The sequence below is a fragment of the Pogoniulus pusillus genome, chromosome 2, assembly GCF_015220805.1.
Source record: "Pogoniulus pusillus isolate bPogPus1 chromosome 2, bPogPus1.pri, whole genome shotgun sequence".
Lineage (NCBI taxonomy): Eukaryota > Metazoa > Chordata > Aves > Piciformes > Lybiidae > Pogoniulus > Pogoniulus pusillus.
The window spans coordinates 7837377-7856721 of NC_087265.1; the positions used below are offsets into that span (position 1 = coordinate 7837377).

A 19345-nucleotide genomic window follows, 5' to 3' on the forward strand; every position below is an offset into this window, starting at 1 on the left:
GTCTTCTCTTGAACACCTCCAGGGACGGTGCCTCCACCACCTCCCTGGGCAGCCCATTCCAATGCCAATCACTCTCTCTGCCAACAACTTCCTCCTAACATCCAGCCTGTACTTCCCCTGGCACAACTTGAGACTGTGTCCCCTTGTTCTGTTGCTGGTTGCCTGGCAGAAGAGACCAACCCCACCTGGCTACAGCCTCCCTTCAGGTAGTTGTAGAGATCAATGAGGTCAGCCCTGAGCCTCCTCTTCTCCAGGCTAAACAACCCCAGCTCCCTCAGCCTCTCCTCACAGGGCTGTGCTCCAGGCCCCTCACCAGCTTTCTTGCCCTTCTCTGGACACCTTCCAGCACCTCAACATCTCTCTTGAATTGAGGAGCCCAGAACTGGACACAGTACTCAAGGTGTGGCCTGACCAGTGTTGAGTACAGGGGAAGAATAACCTCCCTTGTCCTGCTGGCCACACTCTTCCTGATGCAGGCCAGGATGCCACTGGCTCTCTTGGCCACCTGGGCACACTGCTGCCTCATCTTCAGCCTGCTATCTATCAGTACCCCCAGGTCCCTTTCTTCCTGGCTGCTCTCCAGCCACTCTGTCCCCAGCCTGTAGCACTGCTTGGGGTTGTGGCCAAAGTGTGCAACCCTGCACTTGATAGCTTGGACTGGATGATTTTGGAGGTCTCTTCCAACCTGGTTGATCCTGTGATACCTTCAAGAGCAGCCTGCTTACATTTCAGGACAACTTAAGTTTAAAAATTACATACAAACAGACCATTCTGGAAGTAAATCACATTTGTGCCTTTAAAATAGTTCTAGTTTGATATTGTGAGTGCCTGTACTCAGTAGGGGCATGTGACAGGTGTGATGTTACCATTAACATTTATTAGAGACACTGCTCATTGGAAGCTTGTGTTTTAAAATGGGAGGGTCAAAACTTAGTCCATGCAGAGCTCGAAGGGGTTTCTGGTGCTCTGTGTCTTCAGCATGGGGTGTGACTGCTAGAAATTCCAGTCTGTTCCAGACTGCCAGCTCCCTCAGGCAGCTCCTGAACATATCCTGGCTGTGGAAGCACCTTGCATGTTCTACTGGTTTGGGGAGAACAGAAAGCAGAGCACCTTGGGCTGAAGGATACAGGCTTCAGGGTGCCTTGGGAAGCTTTCAGACAGAAACATCAGGCTGGAGCATCCTTTGGGCTTCCCACCCTATGAAAGGCTTGTGGCAGAATCTAGCTCTTCCCTAGTGCAGTCCTCTCAGACCAGGCCATCAGTACTGCAGTAGAACAGGAGCTCTGGGGGGAACCATTCAGGATGCTGAAGGCTGCATTAGAAAGGCCCTTCTGGGTAAGGTCTTTTCATCCTTGGTATGGAGAAGTCCCCTCTGGACTGCTGAGCTGCCCAGGGCAGCACCCAGCTGAGCCTCCTCTTGTTGTGAGGGAGGCCTGGTTGGCCAAGCCAGCATTTACCTTTCAGTAGCTCCTCAAACACTGCTCTGGAAATTGCCTTTTCCATTAATACTTACTTGCATTTTTGTGCATGGGACAACTTAGATACTACTTTTTTTTACCCCCTTTCAGTCTTGCTTTATAGACAAAAGACAGCCTAGCAGGTGTTAATGAGTATCTCAAAATCTGTGAATTAGGCATGGATATAGATGATGATTTCTCCAGACTTTGTCCACACAATATCATTTTATGTCATGATGGAGATTTGATTTTAATGATTTTAAGAGTACAATCCCTGAATGGCTCTGGTTATGCAAACGTCCTGCATCTGATCATGATGAAATTTGAGGCTGTGCAGGTTTTGTTGAAGGATAACTTATTTCAGAGTAGGAAAATGTTGTGTGGCAGAGATGCCCCCGAGCAGTGCTGTTGAGTGGGTATCAGTTGCATGATGCTTTTAAGTTTGGGGAGGTTTCTGTAGGCTGCAGTGTTTGACCTGGCATCATTGTAGTGCCTGTATTTATTTATGTGCTCACCAACCAACCTAACTGAAGAACATAGAATATAAATGTCCTTTTTCCATTGGGAAGACCAAAAAGTGATGTGAGTGAGCTGTTCCAATGTACCTCCTTTTCCCCTCGGCTCCAATGCTCCACAACAAACCCAGAACTTGTGGAACACCTGAGATGCTCCAGCAGTGCTGCTCAGTAAGTCATAGAATCATAGAATGGTTTAGGTTGGAAGGGACCTCAAAGATCATCTAGTTCCAGCCCCCCAGCATAGGCAGGGACACCTCCTGCTGGAACAGGTTGCTCAAGGCCTCATCCTTCCTGGCTTTGAACATCTCCAGGAAGGCAGCATCCACAACCTCCCTGGGCAACCTGTGCCAGTGTCTCACCACCTCTCCCCTCTGCCAGTTTAAACCCATTACTCCTCATCCTGTCATTGCAAGACCTTGTCAATAGTCCCTCCCCAGCCATCCTGTAGGCCCCCTTCAGATACTGGAAGGCTACTGCAAGGTCTCCTCGAAGCCTTCTCTTCTCCAGGCTACTCTCATAGCCTGTCCCCGTAGCAGAGCTACTTCAGCCCTCTGAGCATCTTTGTGGCTCTCGTCTGGACCCGCTCTAACAGTTTGATGTCCTTCTTGTGTTGGGGGCTCCAGAACTGTCACCAGACACCTGTGACTAACACCTTTCCTTGAATGTGTTCTCTAACCAAGGGAGTTTGCCTGGCGAGACCCTGAGCTGCCTGAGGTCATTCACATGCTCCAGCACCAGTTCCCATCGGTGCAGGCCAACGCCGCTGCCTACCTCCAGCACCTCTGCTTTGGGGATAACAAAGTGAAAACTGAGGTATGGTTGGAGTCCCTTTCTGTTCTGGGGAGTTGAGCCTCTCAGCTCTTGGGATGGAGGTTTCATCACAACATGATAGTTTAGACCTTTCTGTGGTTCTGTTTGTAGTTACACACAGATTTTCCCTGTCATGAGGGGCTGCAGGGAAACTGCATGAGGATATTTTACATTCAGGATGTGTGATCAGGCAGAACTGCAACATGTTTACCAGAGCCTGGCTTTATGTAACCTGTTGATGACAGGAGCAAAGGAAAATAAGAATTCTGGAAGGCTGTTCAGTGGTTTTGATCAAGAATAAGTATTAGAGGGCGTGAGTGAGCTGTCAGGCAAAGGAGAGAAATCCAGCCCTAGGAATGTACAGAGGGCAGTATTTGTGTCAGTAAGGTGTGGAGGAAGGATACATCTGAGAGAAAACACAGCTTGTTGCTGATATTTCTAGAAACTGCCTGTCTTTGAAGAGCTGCTCTTTTTGCAGAGTGGCTTTGAGCTGTTGATTCGAAGGACACATAGTTGCAGATGCCCCTACTGACTGCAGGGGGGTTGGATTAGATGACTTTTAAGGATCCCTTCCAACCCACTGCATTGCATGAGTCTGTGAATTGGCTTTTTCATCCATACCATACCCATGTGTTACTTGTTTGTCATGGGTTCAGTGAATATTGCTTATGAGACTGAAGTGTTGGTGCAGCTTTCATAAGATAGCCCAACATAATTCAGTCACTGGAGGGCAGATGGAAAGATGGTGTTGGTTTGGATGTTCTAGTAAGGATCACAGCAGTTAGAGGGTATAGGCAGATCTGCAAGGTGATCTTGCTCTTTTGTAAGGGGTGTGAAGGCTTCTTGAGGAGTTCTTGGGATGTTATTTGTCTGCATGTGCTCACCTGGAGGAGATCTTGTGCTTCTTCACTGTTCCTGGCTAAGCTGAGTCAGTGGGCTGAGGCCAATGGGATGAGATTCAAGAGGACCAAGTGCAGGTCCTACGCTTTGGCTGCAGTAACCCCATGTAGTGCTGCAGATGGGGGGCTGAGTGGCTGGAGAGCAGCCTGGCAGAGAGGGACCTGGAAGTGCTGGGTGATAACCAGCTGGACATGAGCCAGCAGTGTGCCCAGGTGGCACAGAAGGCCAATGGCATCTTGGCCTGTATCAGGAATAGCATGGCCAGCAGGTCTAGGGATGTCATTCTGCTCCTGTACCCAGCATTGGTGAGACCTCACCTCGAGCACTGTGTGCAGCTCTGGGCCACTCACTTCATGAAGGATATTGAGGTGTGGAGTGGGTCCAGAGGAGAGTGACAAGACTGGGAATGGGGCTGGAGAGAAAGTCTGATGAAGAGGGGCTGAGAGAGCTGGGGGTGTTCAGCCTGGAGAAATGGAGACTCATGGGGGACCTTATCACTCTCTACAACTACCTAAAAGGAAGTTGTAATCAAGTGGGGGTCAGGCTCTTCTCTCAGGCAACTTGTGACAGGACAAAAGGGCATGGCCTGTAGCTGCACCAGGGGAGGTTTAGGTTGGATATTCCTCATGGAAAGGTTGATGAGGCACTGGAATGGACTGCCCAGGAAGATGGTGGAGTCACCATCCCTGGAGGTCTCTAATAAAAGCTTGGATGCGGCACTTGGTTGCATGGGGTTTAGGTGTTGTGGTGGTGTTAGGTCATAGACTGGACTTGATCTCAGAGGTCTTTTCCAGCCTCAGTGTTTCTGTGATACTCTTTTTCATGATTACAGAATGTGCTTTGGAGTGGTGAGATCTCTACTGTACCTTTTTCAAATGTACAGAAAGCAGAACCTGAATGTGCTGCTAACTTCTCTAGCCTGGCTGAAGTGATATCTCAGTTGTTTACCCTGCCTAGCACTATAAATGTTGGGTATGTTTTTTTTCAGTCATGTCAGGTGTGAAAGTTTATAGACTGCAGCTAATCAAACTCATGAAAACCTCACCCAAAGAAAAAGGCCTTGGTTTTGATTTAGAAGACAGGAGGAGTCACAGTGGTCAGAGAGGCAGCTGTAAACACAGCCTGTCTCCCACTTAGTGTGTGGAATTTTGGAACAGAGAACTTCTCCTTTCCCAGGAGAGCAGATTTATGTACTGGCAGCTACTTCTTTCAAATGGGAATGATCAGCTGTTAGACATTCTTAACATGCTAGGACAGAAAGAATGCAGCTGTCTGGCTTCTCAGAGCAGAGAATATTACAGCACTTTTGGGACAGCCAGCCCCATGTCCCTGCTGGTGATGAGGCTCCCAACAGTCAGAAGACCATCCTTCGAGTCAGGGTGGAGGGGAGGCACCAGCATGTTCTGGAAAGAGGATGATGTCCTTGGCAAGAGGGAAGTGGCCATTCGTGCTCCCTTCACAGCAGAGGCCAACACAAGAAATGGTTTGGAACAGGAAAAGAACATAAACCTTTCAGTGCCAAATTGAGTGAAGCCTGCTTTTGTGTTTTATTGGAATTCATTGTTTTATTGCTGTGGTAAAGACCTGATTAATTTGCTGGGCATTAAGGATATTAGAAGCCCAACAAAATTAACTAGAGTGCTTGCCTTGCCAAAATGTAAAGGTAGGCACAAGAATCTGTTTGCTAGGGGGAATCTTTACCATTTACATGAGCTATGAAAGTGCCCAGAATGAATCAATCCCACTTCCAGGTAAGAAATATCTGTCTGTGAATGCATACAGTGCTCATGCACTCTTCATGGATGTAGCATTTCACAAGAATTCTGCTTTTTAATGTATTTTTTACATTTAAAACCTGAAAATGCCTGGTTTTAAAATCATGACTCCCTAAACTAAACCTCTTAAGAGGAGGTTTCTAGTCCAGCTTGAACTTGAAGTGCAGATATAAAGCTGGAACAAACAGGAAAGCTGGTATGTGTGTCCTGACTTGTGCTCTAGCTGTGCAGCGCAGGTGCAGTGTTTGGTGTGTGGTGGTGTCAAGGAAGAGGCAGAGCTAACTGAAAAGCACACACAGGTGGCTGAGTGTCCAGGAGCCTTTTCAGCAGGATGAGAGTGGTTTGCAGAAGTTTCAGTGCGGTGTGGGCAATCAAGTTGGAGAGATTTACCAGCAATATTTCTGTCTGGAGTGGAGTGGAACATCCTTGTTTTAACAAAACCAAAAAGCCTTTTCAATCTCTAGGGCAAAGAGGGTAAAACAGACAGGTGCTGATGTTCCCCACATTCCATTTGCTAGGTGTGCAGGCTGGGAGGCATCAAGCACCTGGTTGACCTCTTGGATCACCGAGTCCTAGAAGTTCAGAAGAATGCATGTGGTGCACTGAGGAACCTTGTTTATGGGAAGTCCACTGATGAGAACAAGATAGCAATGAAGAATGTTGGGGGAATACCTGCCCTCCTGCGGTTGCTGAGGAAATCTGTGGATGCTGAAGTAAAAGAGCTTGTCACAGGTGAGTTCTGGATGGAAACAGGCAGGTGACTGTCACACAGGTGGCTTTTCTGAAGGGGACAAGCCTGGAGCAACTGCCAAGTGTCTGGGAGTGGCTGTATCAACTGAATACTGTGTTCAGTTTTGGGCTCCCCAGTTGAAGAGGGACAGGGATCTGCTGGAGAGAGTCCAGAGGAGGGCTATGAGGGTGATTAGGAGACTGGGGACACAGCCTCAGGCTGCGCCAGGGGAGATTTAGGCTGGAGGTGAGGAGAAAGTTCTTCACTGAGAGAGTCATTGGACACTGGAATGGGCTCTCTGGGGAGGTGGTGGAGTCGCCGTCCCTGGAGCTGTTCAAGGCAAGATTGGACGTGGCACTTGGTGCCATGGTCTAGCCTTGAGCTCTGTGGTAAAGGGTTGGACTTGATGATCTGTGAGGTCTCTTCCAACCCTGATGATACTGTGATACTGTGACCTGGGGCTGCTTAGTCTGGAGAAGAGAAGACTGAGAGGGGATTTGATAAATGTCTATAAATATCTGAGGACTGCCTAGGAGGCAGGGGACAGGCTCTGCTCACTTGTTCCCTGGGATAGGACAAGGAGCAATGGGTGTAAGTTGCCACAAAAGAGGGTTTGTCTCAACACAAGGGAGAACTTCTTTCCTGTAAGGGTCCCAGAGCACTGACACAGGCTCCCCAGAGAGGCTGTGGAGTCTCCTTCTGTGGAGACTTTCAAGGCCTGTCTGGATGTGTTCCTCTATGATCTGTGTTAGATTGTGTGGTCCTGCTCTGGCAGGGGCATTGGACTGGATGATCTCCTTGGGTCCCTTCCAACCCCTAACATCCTGTGAGCCTGTGATTTCTGCTTGTGCATCAGGATTCTTTGTGGCTGCAAAATCACTCCTTTCACTGGCAGGGTGAGCACAGGAGTGCAGATCCACTGAGAGCAGGGAATCAAGGGGACTGCACCAAAGCTTCATTTAGGGTAGATGTTCCCCTGGGATGGTTGTCCTACTTGCACAGCTAGGTCTTGAACAGGGATTTCTTTACTGATTCTTGACTTTGGTTACAGGCTGTTGTTTTTATCATCCACTGACAACAGTTTTAAATAAGATCTTTCAGAATTCATGAGGTGGACCCAAGCTATGTGAATGTGTTCAAGAACAAGCAGAAAAGTGCAAGCATGCCAATTACAGAAGCAGCTCCATGCTCAGCTGTGACTGTGGACACACCACTGGTCACACGAGAATGAGAGCAGGTTTAGTTCAGAAGCCATCAACCTGCTTGGCCCTTGGTGAAGACAGAAAGAGCAGAACTAATGATTTACAATTCTACCACGTGAAGGGGTTCCCTTTCCATCCAAGCAAGGTGGATTTGTTGGGCACTGCACACATCTGCTGTCTCTTTTTCTTAATACAGGAGTAATTTGTCTGTGAGGGTTTTAGGGGATTGAAAAATAGGAGAGGATAGGAAAAAGCAGAATTTGCCCTCTCATTTAAACAGCTCCTCTTGCAGGTTTTAGTAGCTCCCTCATTTGACTTTGTTAAGCTGTGAAGCTGAACTAGTTCTCTGCTAAGCAAAGCTGCAGAGCAGTGCTCAAGTTGGACATGGCAGAGGTGTCACACTGGGAGCTCTTCCAAGTGATTCCTTGTTTAGAAGACTATTAAAGAGAAGAAGGGCTCTGTCTGGAAGGTATCCAAAGTTTAATGCAGGCTGTTTTCTTGCCTTGTTTTCCACATGAGCAAGCATTAAGATAACCTGCAGCTTTCGTGTCCTCCTCTCTAGGAGGACAGGTTTTTTTCCTTAAGAACTTATGGAAATGGAACACTTCAAGCTAGAACTGTGCATTAGCTGCCTTGTCTGCTCAACAAAATTAATGTTTTATGCATGTAAACCACTTTTAAGTGCTTTTAACATGTTAGGGATGGCTCCACAGACAAAGTCAGAATCTTAATTAGAGAAGGTGTTTAGTCACTCTTAAACCCTCCCCAAACTACACTGTTACCTTTCGGCACAACATCTGTGGGTACAAAGATCCTTAGTGAAGGTGTGCTGGAACACGTTGGCCATCACCTTAGAGTCAGAGACACAGGACCTTGTGAACAAAATGCTGGTTCAGCTTTTCAGGAGAGAGCTGTTAAACCAACCTCTGCTGCACTGCTCCATGTGTGTGTTCCTTCAGCGTGGTTCATCTCTGCTCCTTTTCAGCACTCGCTTCCACAGTCAGTTCCTCAGGAAGCTCTTCCAGTTAGTCCTGTTTTCTCTTGGACAGGCAAAGTCATTCAGCTTTAGCCAAAGCTCCTCAGGTTCAAGGGTTTAAAATGTCTTCTTTTTTTATTTTCTAAGTATTAGAGTTTTCAGTCTATCAAACCAGAGGTCTATGGGCAAGGCTTTTCTTCTTTCATTGGCAGGTGCTGATGTGTGTGGAAGATACCCTCCAAAAACCCCCTAGGACTATTTCAAGTTGCTATCACTTCTGGACAATAGAGTACCTTGGCTTTTCTCAGCCTCTTTGCACCCATTGACTTCAAACATGAGATGACTGTGAAGTTGATGGTGTTAAAACAGAATTCTCTTCTGCATCTGTAAAGCAAACCTCAGGTTCCTTACCCTTGTCTCAAAAGTCCTCAACCTCATCCACAGTATGTTACTTGGAGGGAGGTTTTGTTGTTGCCTCCCACTGATAACTTATCAATGCTTCCACACACTTTATCAGCTGTGCTAGCTGGTCTTGTTCCTTGTTGCATCTTCTGTGTACTTACCTGAGGTCTAAAACAGCTTCAAAGCCCTGTAAATGCCAATTACAAGCTCTGCTATCAGCAAATATTGCTCTGCCAGGGAGGATGGGGGTCGAAGAAAATCCTTCTGATCTACTTTAAGAGACTCTATAGTTCAATATTTTTGACTGATTTAAGTGTTTCTTCTTGGAGAGTCCTCTAATGCAGGACTTCAGGTCTCTGTTACCATAGAAGTGCAGCATGATTGAGGTTGGAAGGCACCTGTGGAGGCCACTTTGTCCTCCCCCTGCATGAGCAGGGTCACGCACAGCAGTGTGGTTTGTGATTTTAATGCTGCAGTTTGGAAATTCATCCCCTTTCAAACTATCTCTTTGGACTCTGGCAGATGATTCTGTAATGGTCAAATACTTGTTTTTAAGGATACCTCCATAGCACAGAGGAATAAAAAGGCATTGAAATGACTTACACTGAAATCCCAAGAAGTTTCTCAGACCTTACCTTAACTCAGTGTAGTACCAGCTGGTATCCCCAGCTTCCTCCTCTTTGGGTGGAAACTTGCCCTTTGCCTTCAGGGTTTATTATCCCCAGTTTCCTTCTCTTTGAATGGAAACTTCCCCTTTGCCTTCAGGGTTTATTTCCAATAAGCTCTAAATTTGGTCTCAAGTGACTTTACAGTAAGTGCTTTACAAATACTCAGCTTGTAATTCTCATCTCTAATGTGGAGACTAAAGGGCAGTGTAATGCACAATGCTGCTTTGTAAAATTAATAGCTGAGAACTTCTCCCAGATTAAGAAATGGAGTAGCCTAGTGAGAGCTTTAATGAACCCAGAGGTAATAAATCATTAATTATTTAAGCAAAGCTGCCTCCTTGGTAGTCCAGCTTCTGGCCAGGTTTTGATGTACTCAGTGGAACTTCGGTGCTTTGCTCTTTGAATGCTCCAGGCTGCTCCCTGGGGACAAGATGATGTTTGTGGAAGTGTAACAGGCTTCCTGGAGGGATGAAGTTGGAGGTTCCCCAGAGTTGGAGGTTCCCCAGCTGGTTTGTCTGTGCCACTGTGCTCACCTATGACAAGAAGATGCTGCTGGCTGTTCTTTTCCCATTTCTTCGCCACTATTTGGGTTACCATGTCCCTGCAAAGGCAGGATGGGATGTGCCATGTCACCCCTTACAGGACTGGCCTGTGCTCTTGTGGCTGCAGGCAGTGCTCAGGTGTGGAGCAGGTCTCCTGGGTTCCTTGGTGTTTCAGACAACATCAGAGGAACCAGATGAAGTTCAACAAAGACAAGTGCAGAGTCCTGTATCTGGGGAGGAATAATAAACTCCACCAGTCCAGGCTGGGAGGTGATCTGCTGGAAAGCAGCCCTGTGGAGAGGGACCTGGGAGTCTTGGTGGCTAACAAGTTACCCATGGCACAGCAATGTGCCCTTGTGGCCAAGAAGGCCAATGGGACCCTGGGCTGTATTAGGAGGAGTGTGTCCAGCAGATCAAGGGAGGTTCTCCTGCCCCTCTACTCTGCCCTGCTGAGACCTCATCTTGAATACTGCCTTCAGTTTTGGGCTCCCCAGTCGAAGAGGGACAGGGATCTGCTGGAGAGGGTCCAGCAGAGGGCTAGGAGGATGATGAGGGGACAGGAGGGCATGGCTGATGAGGAGAGGCTGAGGGACCTGGGGCTGTTTAGTCTGGAGAAGAGAAGACTTAGAGGATATGGGATAAAAGTTTATAAGTATCTGAGGACTGGCCAGGAGCAAGTGGACAAGTTCTGCTCACTGCTCCCTGGGATAGGACAAGGAGCAATGGGTGTAAGTTGCAGAAAAAGAGCTTCCACCTCAACACAAGGGGGAACTTCTTTCCTGTAAGGGTTCCAGAGCACTGGAACAGGCTCCCCAGAGAGGTTGTGGAGTCTCCTCTGGAGCCTTTCAAGGCCTGTCTGGATGTGTTCCTCTGTGATCTGTGTTAGATTGTATTGTCCTGCTCTGGCAGGGGGGTTGGACTCGATGATCTCCTTGGGTCCCTTCCAACCCCTAACATCCTGTGAGCCTGTGAGCTGCTCCAGCTGTCTCTCAGGCTGTAGGTGAGCAGTAAACACCTCGAGGCAGTCACGCATGGTGAGGCTGAGAGGTGTGAGTAACCCTGTGAGTAACCACACAGTGATGTTTTCAAAGCTAGATCACACAGAATAGAGCACCTGCTTCCCTCCATTTGCTGGATCAGTAAGGGCAGTCTGAGACTGGGTTTCTCTTGCATAGTTTGCTTTAACCACAAATATTTAGGGTGCAGGGAGGAGGTTTAGGTGAGATCTAAGTTCCAGCTTGCATCACAAATTGCATGGAAAAAAGTTTCAATGTTCTTGAAGCTACAGGCCAGTGCAGCACTTTCATCTCTTGCTGTTAGTTACCCATGAAGTATTTTCTTTAACCAGGGCAAAGTCACAGAAGAGATTTACAGCATCAGCTTGGATATGGATTTGAAATAGCTTGTTTTGTGTGATCAAACTCTTAAATCTGAAGACTAAATAAACTGCAGCTGATTGTGAGTGTGCAGATGGAATGCCATACTAAGCCTGGCAAAGCCAGGAATGACTCTTGAGAATCACTCAAAAACTCTTATGGCAAAGCCCTACACAGGAACTGTAAAGAGTACTTGGTTTAAAACTGCTTTATTTCCCTGTTTGTAACCATTCTCTTTAGTTACTGCAAGTTTCTCTGTACAGGAGCTGGAGTTAAAAGTCACAAATAATACTTTTATTGTGGCTCTGAAGTGGGCCTGTGATGGTGTAAGAAGCATGTAGGATCTCTGAACACTTAAGATGTGAAGTGTGCCTTGTGTAGAGTTTCCCCCTTCAGCTCCTCAGGACTGTCAGGCTGTGAATGAGATGGTTCTGGTGGTTGCAAAGGTTTGGTGGTGTTCTGTGTCCAGCTGCTGGGCAGAAATGTGTCATTCTATGATGGTTTGGGTGTTACTCCACCTCCTACTCTTATGAAATCACCCAGACTAGACTCAGCTGAGCTGAAAACATTAAAATGAAGCTTTATATTTACAGCTTAGCACAATCTACAAGCAGATATTTACAATCTATATACAGCTATCTACAGAAATACACAAGTTAAAAAGGTAATACAGAAACACAACAGCCCTCCCAGAAACCAGAGTCCCCAGGAGGGCTCCCAACCACACTTCCACCTCCTTCCCACCCCTCTAACTTATCCCAGACTTTGCCTTATGTTCAAGGTGAGTGTGGAGAATCAGCCCAGGGGGGTTAGGAAGCAGAAGGATTAGACAGCAGGTTAGGGAGAGAAAGGCAGGCAGCCAGAGCCAGAGAGAGCAACTGTTTTATCTGTGTTTATGTTCTTGAATTTATCCATCTCAGCAAGGCTATGAGTGCAGTAGACATCACCATTGTTTCCTTTTCACAGCCTATCATCTAATTCTTCTCACCTAGTTAGCCTCAAACTAGCACACATTCTCCCAGGACCCTTGTGTCTGGGCAAGAGCAGGGGGTTTGCAGGTAACTGGAGGTGGGTGCCAGTGACAAGGCTGCTTGTACACAAAAATATTAGCCAAGGTGTTCTGCCACACAGGGAGTGTGAAAATGCCAGGGAGATGGAGTGGGTGTAGTGAAGTTCCAGGAGTTGAGGACTCTGTGCTCAGAGGGCCTGAGAGCAGCTGCAGCAGGGCTCTGTCTGAACGTCCCTGTTCCTGCAGCCTGCTGAGGGGAAGCTCTAGCAGCATGTCCTCAGAGGGGACAGAAAGCCCTTAGCTGGCTTTGCACCAGTCACAGTTTGCTATTTACCCAGCTCTGGGGCAGGACAGGGGTAGGGCTCTGGACTTCTTGGGTTTGTGTGGCTCTACTAGAAACTTCAGCTTACAGGTGTGTGGTTTGTTAACTCCTCCAGCATGTCTTCTCTTGTCCCCTGGGGCGTATTTCTGAGGAAGCTAAAGTTCAAGATCTAGTCCCAAGCAAAGGCTACGTAGTTTGTTGGAGCAATCCGGTGGGGCTGTCATGGAAATGCAGTTTCCCATGGCTCCTAGGTGAATGTAAACAGCTCCAGGCTCCAGGATTCCTGCTGCAGTCTCCAGGAAGAAAGTTTCTGTAGGATTTTTACCTCGGGTCTGAACACTCAGCTCTTCGGTATCTAATCCTTCATATATACAGTTTGAGAAGGTGGCAGGGTCAGTGTTCATCCCACATTTATCCTTGATGAAAAATCCAAACCATATCTCACTCCTTTTTAGGTGCTGCCTTTCCAGGTTCTGCCTGGTGTGGAATCATGTCACAATCACACACATTTATCCTTGGAGAAATACCCAAACCATATCTCCCCTCCACTGTTCACCTCCCGCTCCTCCTTTTTAGGTGCTGCCTTTCCAGGTTCTGCCTGGTGTGGAATCATGTCACAATCACACACATTTATCCTTGGAGAAATACCCAAACCATATCTCCCCTCCAGTGTTCACCTCCCGCTCCTCCTTTTCAGATGCTGCCTTTCCAGGTTCTGCCTGGTGTGGAATCATGTCATGTCTCAGACTTGGGGCCTTCACTGAGCACTCTTCCATGGCAGGCACCCAGCTGCCAATCCATCTTTGCCATAATCTCAGGAAGTTGTCACAAGACCTCACGTTTGCCAAACACTGATTATCTTCCAGCCATGAGGTCCAGAGATTTGGGTTCTTCTCACTTCATTTTTGCTGTGGCATTCTTGTGACCTCCTTCAGCTGTTAGCTGTTCTGCCTGCAGGGTGTTAGAGATTTCCAGTGTAAACAGTCTTGTAAGAATATTGCCTGATCTCTTCCATGGTCCTTTTTAAGAAGTAGTTCATAACTTTAATCTCCAAGTTTCCAATCAGTCAGGATAATGCTCATCCACAGGAAGGGCCAGAGGGAGGAACCGGGAAATCACAGACCTGCCAGCCTGACCTCAGTGCAGGCAAGCTCATGGCACAGGCTGTCTTGAGTGCCATCACAAAGCACCTACAGGATGCCCAAGGGATCAGGCCCAGCCAGCATGGGTTTAGGAAGGGCAGGTCCTGCCTGACCAACCTGATCTCCTTTTATGATCAGGTTACCTGCCTGGTGAATGTGGGGAAGGCTGTGAATGTAGACTTCAGCAAAGCCTTTGACATCATGTGCCACAACAAGCTCCGGGCAAACCTGGAAGCTGGTGGCTTGGACAGATTCACTCTGATATGGGTCAAGAACTGGCTGGAAGGCTGGGCCCAGAGAGTGGTGGTGAATGGTGCCACATCCAGTTGGCAGCTGTCACCAGTGGTGTTCCCCAGGGATCAGTGCTGGGCCCAGTCCTGTTCAATACCTTTATTGATGATCTGAACCAGGGGATTGAGCCCATCATCAGTAAGTTTGCAGGTGGCGTCAAGCTAGGAGCTGGTGTTGATTTGTTGGAAGGTAGGAGAGCCCTGCAGAGGGACCTGGCCAGGCTGGATGGGTGGGCAGAGGCCAATGGGATGAGACTGAACAAGGCCAAGTGCAGGGTTCTGCACTTTGGCCACAACAACCCCAAGCAGCACTACAGGCTGGGGACAGAGTGGCTGAGAGCAGCCAGGGAGAGAGGGACCTGGGGGTGCTGGTAGAGAGTAGGCTGAAGATGAGCCAGCAGTGTGCCCAGGTGGCCAAGAGAGCCAATGGCATCCTGGCCTGCATCAGGAACAGTGTGGCCAGCAGGACAAGGGAGGTTATTCTGCCCCTGTGCTCAGCACTGCTCAGGCCACGCCTTGAGTGCTGTGTCCAGTTCTGGGCTCCTCAATTCAAGGGAGATGTTGAGGTGCTGGAAGGTGTACAGAGAAGGGCAAGGAAGCTGGTGAGGGGCCTGGAGCACAGCCCTGTGAGGAGAGGCTGAGGGAGCTGGGGGTGTGCAGCCTGCAGAAGAGGAGGCTCAGGTCAGAGCTCATTGCTGTCTACAACTACCTGAAGGGAGGCTGTAGCCAGGTGGGGTTGGGTGCTTCTCCCAGGCAAGCAGCAATAGAACAAGGGGACACAGTCTCAAGTTGTGCCAAGGGAGGTCTAGGTTGGATGTTAGGAGGAAGTTGTTGCCAGAGATAGTGATTGGCACTGGAATGGGCTGCCCAGGGAGGTGGTGGAGTTGCCATCCCTGGAGGTGTTGAAGAAAAGACTCGATGGGGCACTTACTGCCATGGTCTAGATTGGCTAGGGCTGGGTGCTAGGTTGGAGTGTTTGATCTTAGAGGTGCCTTCCAAGCTGATTGATTCTATGATCCATTTCTTCCCTCTCCCAAGCCTCTTTCTTACAGGGCTGTTGAAGCCCTGCTCTGTTTATGCCTTTTTTTGAGCAGGATGAGGAGTTCAGAGGCTTTTCTCTTCTGGTGAATCTCACCCCAGGCTGCTGGCTGGCTGGAGCCAATGAGGCACCACCTGCAAATGCCACTAGGGAGCCAATCACCCATGCACAGAGGGCATGCAGTGCTAGTGGCTGCTCCCTTAGGGGCACTCTGGCTGTCACCTGCTTCCAGGGCAGGCGGAGAGCGAAGCCTGTGGAACACGTTCAGATCTGACGCTGAGAGAGATGATTTTAGGCTGTGAAGTGAACCTTCTAATGCCAGCTGTCGGAATGAAATTACAGGGCAAGCTAATTCTATTTCTTCTGGGTTTGCATAGGGAAATCATTCTGCTCCTGTTTAAGGTGAGGCCTTTTCAGCTGCTAGTGCTGCTTTCTGTTTGCTCAGTCTCTCCTGACTTCACTGCGATGGAATCTGTCCTGCAGGGGTTCTCTGGAACCTGTCCTCCTGCGACGCGGTGAAGATGACAATCATCCGAGACGCGCTGTCGACGCTGACGAGCACGGTGATCGTGCCCCACTCGGGCTGGAACAGCTCTTCCTTCGATGAGGACCACAAAATCAAATTCCAGACGTCCCTGGTGCTACGCAACACCACAGGCTGCCTGAGGTAACCGCTGCTGGGGAGCACTGCTATGGTGCTCTGTGCGTGACCCGTGATTCTCTGGGGACGGGAGCAAAACTGGAAGCGGGGAGATTCAGACTGGATGATAGGAAGAAGTTCTTCACCATGAGGGTGGGGAGACGCTGGAACAGGTTGTCCAGGGAAGTGGTAGAAGCTCCATCCTTGGAGGTTTTTAAGGCCAGGCTGGATGGAGCTCTGGGCAGCTTGATCTAGTGTGAGGTGTCCCTGCACATGGCAAGGGGATTGGAACTGGCTGATCCTTGAGGTCTCTTCCAACCCCGACAATTCTATGATTGTGGCATTTAAGCAGCTGGGAAGAAGATGTGTGCCTGTCTGTCACCATGCCCTGTCCCTTTGTCCTGCAGGAACCTGAGCTCAGCAGGAGAGGAGGCCCGGAAGCAGATGAGGTCGTGTGAGGGGCTGGTGGATTCACTGCTCTATGTGATCCACACGTGTGTGAACACGTCCGACTATGACAGCAAGGTGTGTGCACGCTCCATCGGGGTGACTCTGGGTGCCAAACCACGTGTGCCAGGGCCTTCTGGGGCAGCACAGAGTCATTCAGTGCTGGGCTGCTTTCCCTTCCACCACCCTGTTCCTGATGCACAATCCAACTGTGCTGCACGCCACAGGGTAACTCGCTGTGTGTCTCCTTCTCAGCTCTATTAAGTATTTAGTCTTCAACAAAACAAAATCAGGTCTTGTGCTTTTCTTGTGCAGAAAACTAGCAAATAAGCCACTGCAGCTGAGATTGCTGTTAGAAATATGCTTATATTTGAGTGTTGTGGGTTGGATTTGGATCCCAACAAATTGGAATTTACCACCGGAGTGAATTATCAAACAAACTCCAGGGAAACACTGGCACAGGTTGCCCAGGGAGGTTATGGATGCTCCCTCCCTGGAGCTGTTCAGGGCCACGTTAGATGAGGCCTTGAGCAACCTGTTCTAGTGGGAGGTGTACCTGCCTATGGTGGGGAGTTGGAACTGGCCAAGCTTTGAGGTCCCTTCCAACCTAAACCATCCTATGATTATTATTCCGTGTCCAGTCCCTAACTTTATTTATCTTTTGCTCCAAGTCTCTGGAAAATTGCTATTCTTGTTTGCAATTAGGAACTAGGCTAAAGTGCTACCTCTAAACCATAACACAGAGGATATCAGGAGAGAGGGTGCAGTTTTCCCAAGGAAACAGACAAAGCAATACCCAAGGCCCCAAATGAGAATTCAGTTCTTCTGCTCCAGATGCCTTTTCTCCTTTAGTTTGGTTTATCACTCTGTAAGAAAGTAACAGATGACACAATATCTCCCTGATTTGGCTTCAGACAGTGGAAAACTGTGTGTGCACCTTGAGAAACCTTTCCTACCGCTTGGAGGTGGAGGTACCTCAGGCACGGCTGCTGGGAATCAATGAACTGGATGACTTGTTAGGAAAGGAGTCACCTAGCAAAGACTCAGAGCCCAGCTGCTGGGGGAAAAAAAAGAAGAAGAAAAAAAAAACTTCACAGGAGGACCAGGTTTGTCCTTTCCTTGTGTTTCAAATGTATGAACAGCAGTTTGGTTAATGGTGGGGAGCACATTGCTTGAAGGAGAGCAATGAGTGAAACACAGAGAGGTCTTCCCTGCTTACAGAGCTGTCTTCTTTTCTCAGTGGGACGGAGTTGGCCCCATCCCAGGATTTTCCAAGTCCCCCAAAGGGGTGGAGATGCTGTGGCACCCATCCGTGGTGAAGCCATACCTAACACTTCTGGCGGAGAGCTCCAACCCGGCCACCCTGGAGGGCTCTGCAGGATCTCTTCAGAACCTCTCTGCAGGCAACTGGAAGGTATGGCAAGTCCTGCTCTTCCTCCTGGAGTTGTGTCTTAGCTGGCGTTTAAAATACTGGCTTGTGTTTAGAAGGAACATGAATGGTCTAGGGTGCACCTGGGCCTTTCTCTCTCAAGTGCATTACTAGTGCTGGTGTACTGCAGGAATGGTAATACCACAGCCAAGAATGGTGACAGAGGATAGACAGGAGGAACAAGGTGGAAACTGACCTGGAAGCTGATGTTGTTTATTTCAAACGAGCACAGAACGGGGAAAAAAAGCTTTCCTCCTGTGCAGAGCAGGTCAAACAGAGCTTTTTGGTAGGAGCGCTGTGGCTCTGTGAGTGACTGAGTGTTGTGCCAGTTTGCAGCGTACATCCGAGCTGCTGTCAGGAAGGAGAAGGGGCTGCCCATCCTGGTGGAGCTGCTGAGAATGGACAACGACAGAGTGGTCTCCTCTGTGGCAACTGCCTTGAGGAACATGGCGCTGGACGTTCGGAACAAGGAGCTCATTGGTGAGTGCAGAGCTGCTGCGGAAAGCGCAACGGCCAGCAGCAGGCTGGCACTCAGCAGGTGCCCATGTGAGATCCTGCCTGCAGAGGCAGCACTGCCGACTGCTGCATTGTGTCACTGTGCTACGGCAGTCAACCTGCTCAACGCAGCAGCTTTTCAGATGATGTTTCAGCCTGCCTTTAGCCAGCCCATGGTGGGCTCTTTATGGCAGCTGGAAGTCACCTCAGCTAAACTCAGCTGCGCAGGAATGTGGAGGAGAGCACAAGGCTACCTCCTCACAGCTCACTGGTCACCTCAGAGGGTGCCAGGGTCTCCTACATACACGCAGAGGCTGGGGCAGCTGCGCTGCCAGTAACTCAGTAAGCACTTTATTTGGTAGTGTTGGACAGGGAGAGAGGGGAGAAATCTGCTCAACGGAAGTCTGTACTGAATGAAATCATCAGCTAGGGTGCTCGCCAGCAAAAACTGACAGCTTCCCTTTTGTCATCTTCAGTGTTTAATGCTTCAAGCATTCGGCTGTGCCTTTCTAACCTATTCCTTAAAAAACCCAAACTATGTTTTCCCTGCCTTGATCAGGAATCTCAGTCTGCCGTGGAAGTGCTGGACATGCCTCACCCTTGGCTTCAGACTGCTGTGACTTTGAGCCCTGCCAACACATGTCATCATCTCAAAAATTCCATTTTTGTTCCAGGAGCTTTTTTGTTGGTGGTGTAGGCCAGTGGGATAAGTGTAGAACAGCTGTTGATACAAGTAAGAGTATCTCACTCTCCAAAAGATAACTGCAGGTGAACAGAATTCTCTTGTGTGTTTTTGAAGCCTCTCCAGCCTGGCTGTTCAGAGCAGCTCTCTGTGAGTCACTTGTTGTATGCATAAGAAATGAGTAAAAAAAAAGCCTCTGCTCTGCAGCCCCAGACATGTGCAGGTCACACTCAAGTGACACTCTCTTGTCAGGATACTTTTCTCCCCTTCCTGGCAGAGCTTTTCAGTTCAGGAGCAAGCCTGCACCTGTTCCCTCACCCTGCCAGGGCCCTAACACTGGATGAGTTATCTGCTTTCCAGAGGGGCTCTCAGCTTTGTGTGAAATGTGCTGGCACATGTAGTGAGCCACAGATCACCCCTTGCTGGTCACCTGCTTTGTGCAACCTCACTGTCCTTGGTAGGGGCAGGAAGCATTGTTCCTTACGTGGTCTCCC

General features: G+C 48.8%; 1 protein-coding gene across 1 annotated transcript in view; it reads left to right on the forward strand.

Annotated features, from left to right (window-relative positions):
• PKP4 (plakophilin 4) overlaps nucleotides 1-19345 on the forward strand; it is a 97710-nt gene that overhangs the window by 71109 nt on the left and 7256 nt on the right. The window contains exons 10-16 of the mRNA XM_064155305.1: nucleotides 2660-2788; nucleotides 5979-6192; nucleotides 15642-15825; nucleotides 16206-16323; nucleotides 17160-17351; nucleotides 17486-17659; nucleotides 18004-18154. Of these exons, the coding sequence (XP_064011375.1) occupies nucleotides 2660-2788; nucleotides 5979-6192; nucleotides 15642-15825; nucleotides 16206-16323; nucleotides 17160-17351; nucleotides 17486-17659; nucleotides 18004-18154 (1162 nt within the window). The remainder of the gene's footprint in view (nucleotides 1-2659; nucleotides 2789-5978; nucleotides 6193-15641; nucleotides 15826-16205; nucleotides 16324-17159; nucleotides 17352-17485; nucleotides 17660-18003; nucleotides 18155-19345) is intronic.